Here is a 2,587-nt window from a genome sequence, read left to right as displayed (position 1 = left end):
TAGTGACACGGTTGAGTTGACAGTAATCTCCACATGGTCTCCAATCACCTTGTGTGGGTTTGGGAACTAAGTGTAAGGCGGAAGACCAGCAGCTTGAGGAGGGCTGTATAATTCGAAGCTCTAGCATGCATTCAAATTTAGCACGGCTACCTTCAAACGATCAGGCGCTAAACGCCAAGTACGTGCAGAAGTAGGATGGCCTGTAGTTTTGATTTGATGTACGACATTATGCTTCACAGGAACTAAAGTATTCTTCAGTTGTAGTAATTCTGGGTACCCTAAAAGGAGAGGATTAGAAGAAGGAGAGGGTTAAGAGTAGTGAGAACGTCTGTATTTTGGTGTGTGTAAATCATATTAGTCTTTAGTGTTGTATTAGCATCTATGAGATTTTTACTACGAACATCGACCAGTAAACCATAGTGTTGGAGGAAGTCCACACCTAAAATGGAATGCTTAATGTCTGCTATAATAAATATCCATCGAAATGGACGACAAAGTCCTCAATTAAGAGTTAGTTAAAGGGTCCCATAAGTAGAAATTTGACTACCATTAGCTGCTTGAAGAGATTAACTAGCTGGTCCTCTCTGTCTGTCAAGTTTAGTAGGAGAAATAGTACTAACTTCAGCTCCCGTATCCACCAAGTACCTGAGATGAGAAAATATTTCCAACACAAAAAAGTGGCAACTAGTACTTTGGTGGAAGGCGTCAGTCGCCATCGACGATCGGCCTGTACATTTCCCTGAGACCAAGAGCAAGGTTTGGTGCACTCTTTAGCCTTCTCAGCAAATCAGGCATGGTAATTGGTATTATCATTAGGTAGTGGGTCTATCAGTTGGAGCTGGGCTGGAAGTACGGCGTCTAAAAGAACAAGGGTGCCTTGTATCAGTGAGGGACGTCACCAGCTTCTTGAGTGTAGCAATATCACTATGTACCTGTTCTACCTCAGTAGAGAGTTCTGTGGTTTGTACTGCATTAACAGCAGGTGAGGCTACTTCCACCACCTTGTCAGCCAAAAAAGCCAGAGACTCGAGATCCTCATCATCCTTACTAGAGGCGAGAACCATGCGTACGTTTGGAGGCAAGCGCTGGAGGAATAACTGGCGAAGTAAAGACTGATCAAAAGTAGCAACTTTGCCACCCAGCAACTGTTGCATATGTCGTAAAAGTTGAAAGCGTGTCCTGTCTCCTAAATCCTCCGCATTAAAGAGTAACTGAAGACGGCGTTGTTCAGAGGAAGTAGTCCTCTTATTTAATTCCACCTTAAGTCTATCATAAGGGTCGGCATCTGGAGGCTTGAGAATGAGGTCTCGTACTTCGGCAGCGTACTGGGGATCAAAGGTAGCTATAATGTATTCGAATTTGGTCACCTATGAAGTAATACGTTTAGTACAGAACTGTGCGTTGACCTGCGCGAACCATAGTTCAGGATCCGCTGGCCATAACGTAGGTAGCTTGAGAGAGACGGTCACCAAGGTGAGGTCTGAAACTGGTGAAGGAGAGCCTTGGTGCGACATAACTAAAGAAAAGAACGTTTGGGTCACCAATGTTAAGAGTGAAGATCTCAACGAATATATTTTATAATGGAAATGTTATCACAGTTAAAGATCAAGAGGGATAGAGAATAGAGAAGACTAAAGGACAATCAAAATTCATGAACACATGTGTCTCTGATGCACATGCGCATAAGCACATGGCATCTACTGCAGGTGCAAACAAGAGAGTATATAATGCTTGAAATTTACAATTTGATCTCTCTTGTACATTGTGACACTGAGCATTAACAAGACTCGTGTTCAACTGAATCAAGTTTGATTTCGCAACTAATGCAGCCACAACGAATTACAATACTGAGTTCCTATGATCCTGGAATCATTGATGACATCAGTAATATCCTCATCCTTAATCTCAAAATGTGGTCATCATCTTTTTTTGGTCTTAGAGTGAATGAACTGTTCCCTCTTAGTGTCAGAGTTTTCTCATCCCTGAATGTTCAAACAGACATGTTCGTAAAGTCATACGACGAGTATTCCTCAACATTTTTCTCCCAACAGCATAGCTTGATGCTTCCTGTTTGATCTGCAACGATGACTTCTTGTATGCATCCTGTTTCTGCTACCCTAGCATGAGCTACATCTATAACTTTACAGCCAAGATTGACCAACACACCATCTGCTGCATCCAATATTTCTGATATGCTCAATTTTTTGGCTTCCTCTTGAACAAGAACATCTATTTTCCTGGGGGAAGGCTCAATGTCAGGTAGTAGGCCTCACAATGACCTGCAGAGCATTGTCATAATTACTCTTTTTATCTTTGCAGTTGGTAAGATGGACTCGACTCTTAGCTGCACTAATGGCAGATAACTTTGATCGACTTTTAGAGTCGAATACTGCAATCCTCAAGGAGCTTCCTCCATGAGTCACTTTCCTGTGATAGAACTCCCTTCCTGTATTGACCTTCTCTATGGGAGACAAGAACTCAATTGCAGCTTCATGAAACTCAGCATTACAGCCCTCTTATTAGATATCAGAAAAGCTTTTTAAAAGTCAGTTGTTTTCTTGACATCACGCTAAATTCAGCACCAACA

General features: G+C 42.1%; 1 protein-coding gene across 1 annotated transcript; it reads right to left on the bottom strand.

Moving 5' to 3' along the window:
- Positions 1 to 812: 812 nt before the first annotated feature.
- On the bottom strand, positions 813 to 1,514 carry LOC100640009 (uncharacterized). The gene is made up of 2 exons (XM_011409291.1): positions 1,391 to 1,514; positions 813 to 1,342 (listed from the first exon to the last, which is right to left on the bottom strand). Exons 1-2 carry the CDS (start codon positions 1,512 to 1,514, stop codon positions 813 to 815), a joined length of 654 nt encoding a protein of 217 aa, XP_011407593.1.
- Between the last annotated feature and the right edge of the window lie 1,073 nt (positions 1,515 to 2,587).

This window comes from Amphimedon queenslandica, unplaced genomic scaffold, assembly GCF_000090795.2.
Source record: "Amphimedon queenslandica unplaced genomic scaffold, v1.1 AMPQUscaffold_12386, whole genome shotgun sequence".
Classification (NCBI taxonomy): domain Eukaryota; kingdom Metazoa; phylum Porifera; class Demospongiae; order Haplosclerida; family Niphatidae; genus Amphimedon; species Amphimedon queenslandica.
Note: the sequence above shows the minus strand (reverse complement) of the source record. Positions and strands in the feature narration are given on the sequence as shown.

Coding starts and splice junctions, on each gene's coding strand:
- LOC100640009 (XM_011409291.1), bottom strand. CDS start 1,514: ATGTCGCACCAAGGCTCTCCTTCACCAGTTTCAGACCTCACCTTGGTG. Junction 1,343..1,390: donor GCAGGTCAACGCACAGTTCT/GTACTAAACGTA, acceptor AATACATTATAG/CTACCTTTGATCCCCAGTAC.